A 2,127-nucleotide genomic window follows, 5' to 3' on the forward strand; every position below is an offset into this window, starting at 1 on the left:
AGGAATGCCTCTTAGGTACAAGCAAGGGTGCCGATGCCATCTAGGGCCAGCCCTTCTAGAAACCTACCCTGAAGAGACACCCACAGAAATGCAAAACAACAGATGCCCGATGTTACTGGCGACAACATTCTTTTCACCGGCTCAAGACTGTGGCCAAGCCAGACAGACGCCGCCAAAGACCTGCTGGGCAGATGCCGACATGCGCACCACGGAGAGCCGGGCGGCCCGAACCATGGGTGAGGGACCCCCAGGACCTCCTGTGAGGGGAACACCGTACACTGTAGGCAGCCCTCTGGGGGAGAAAAGAAGGGGACTTTAGGAAGCAGATGGCAAAAACGAAGGGAATCAGTCCTGGCATGGGGTAGGCAGGACCAAGGTGAGGACAGGAGCGAGGCGAGACCTCGCCGGGTGTGTCAAACCAGAATTTCAATTTCTGAATCATGTAAAAGTTTACATAACCAAAAACAAAAGGGAACAGAAGGGAACATGCCTAGCATCCACGGAGGGGAACCAGGCTAGCCTGGGGAAAAGTGAGGGGCTCCAGTTCTGGGGTGGCCTGTGGGGTGGAAAGGCAGGGCAGTGCACAGGGGTGGCAGAAGGGTCAAAAGGACGTGGGCTGAAAGGGCTCCTCTGTTGGGCTACGCAGTGACCAGGTGACTGTCCAAAAGAATGAACTGACTAGAATATAGTTAAGAAAAAACCCACTTGGTGATGTTGGGGGAAGGAGAGAAAGACATAAAGGAAGTGAGGGTCCAATGGGCTTATGGGGGAAGAAGGTTCCAGGCAGCAGAGAGGCCTCGAGGGGGCACGTGTGGCTGTGTCGGGTTTTATTCTGAGGGTGATGGGATCCCTTTGGCTACTATGTGGAGGATGGCCTGCCGGGGACCTAAGTGGGCAGCAGGGAGCCTGTGGGAGGCCTCTTGGGGCACTCTAGGCATGTGATCCAGGGCGAGGAGGGCAAGGACTGGGGACGTGACCAGGAGGTGGAGCAACAGAGCTGGCCGGTGTGGGGACGAGGGCCGGGGATGAGCTAAGGGCCATGGCCAAAGCCTGCGAGGATGGGGATGCCACCAACCGAGGATGACGAAGCCTGGGCCAGCAGCAGGGGGGAGCTACAGCCACACCCGCGTCGAGAAGTTGAAGGAGCAGCTAACACAGCACCGTAACCAGCTACACTTCTACATAAACAAACCAAAAGAAGCTCAAGGAGGGGAGAACATAGTTCTTTGGCTACAAAGTGGGGAGGCCCCTGTGCCCGGACTCTGACTTAGCCTAAATGAACTGTTTGGATTTTTAGAATTTTTTATTGTGATAAAACAGACATAACATAAAATTTACCTTTTCAACTGTTTCTAAGTATACAATAAATGAAGTTTCAATAGCACCAAACATGGGAATAAAAAGGCCTTTAACTCTATCTGTGATTATTCTAGCTCTTTTAAATTGAACTTACTTGGGACTTCCCTGGTGGCGCAGTGGTTAAGAATCCGCCTGCCAATGCAGGGGACACGGGTTCGAGCCCTGGTCCGGGAAGATCCTACATACCGCAGAGCTACTGAGCCCATGTGCCACAACTGCTGAGCCTACGCTCTAGAGCCCACGAGCCACAACTACTGAGCCCGCGTGCCCAGAGCCTGTGCTCCGCAACAAGAGAAGCCCCCACTCTCTGCAACTAGAGAAAGCCCGCGCCCAGCAACGAAAACCCAATGCAGACAAGAGAAAAAAAAACTGAAATTACTTGAAGCAACTGTGAGAATATGGTGATTTTCAATTCTGTGCATTGAGGAGCACAGAGGTGTTTGGTACTTTATTTTCTGACTGCTACTTCTCTGCTTAAAAACAAATAAAAGCCCACAAAGAAGCCTGGAAGCCATTCTGCTGGGTGTGGAGTGGAGGCAAAAATGATGGAAAACAGGTAATCCAAATGAGTTTACCCTCGGCCCATCCACCTGCTCAGTGCCAGGGTGACCTGAGGAAGGGGGCCAGGCTGGGGTACTAGGCGAGTACTCAAGGCCCCCCACCAGGAGGATCATAGGGTTTGCTGAAACACACTTTTTCAAAGAAACCAAACAGGGACTTCCCTGGTGGTCCAGTGGCTAAGACTCTGCGCTCCCAATGCATGGGACC

The 2,127-nt window shown here is 52.8% G+C and overlaps 1 protein-coding gene across 1 annotated transcript in view; it reads right to left on the bottom strand.

Moving 5' to 3' along the window:
- MECP2 (methyl-CpG binding protein 2) overlaps window positions 1-201 on the bottom strand; it is a 5,200-nt gene extending 4,999 nt beyond the window's left edge. Inside the window, exon 1 of the mRNA XM_007456673.1 lies at window positions 169-201. Within this exon, the coding sequence (XP_007456735.1) occupies window positions 169-201 (33 nt within the window). The remainder of the gene's footprint in view (window positions 1-168) is intronic.
- Between the last annotated feature and the right edge of the window lie 1,926 nt (window positions 202-2,127).

Source organism: Lipotes vexillifer, unplaced genomic scaffold, assembly GCF_000442215.2.
Source record: "Lipotes vexillifer unplaced genomic scaffold, Lipotes_vexillifer_v1.1 scaffold899, whole genome shotgun sequence".
Lineage (NCBI taxonomy): Eukaryota > Metazoa > Chordata > Mammalia > Artiodactyla > Lipotidae > Lipotes > Lipotes vexillifer.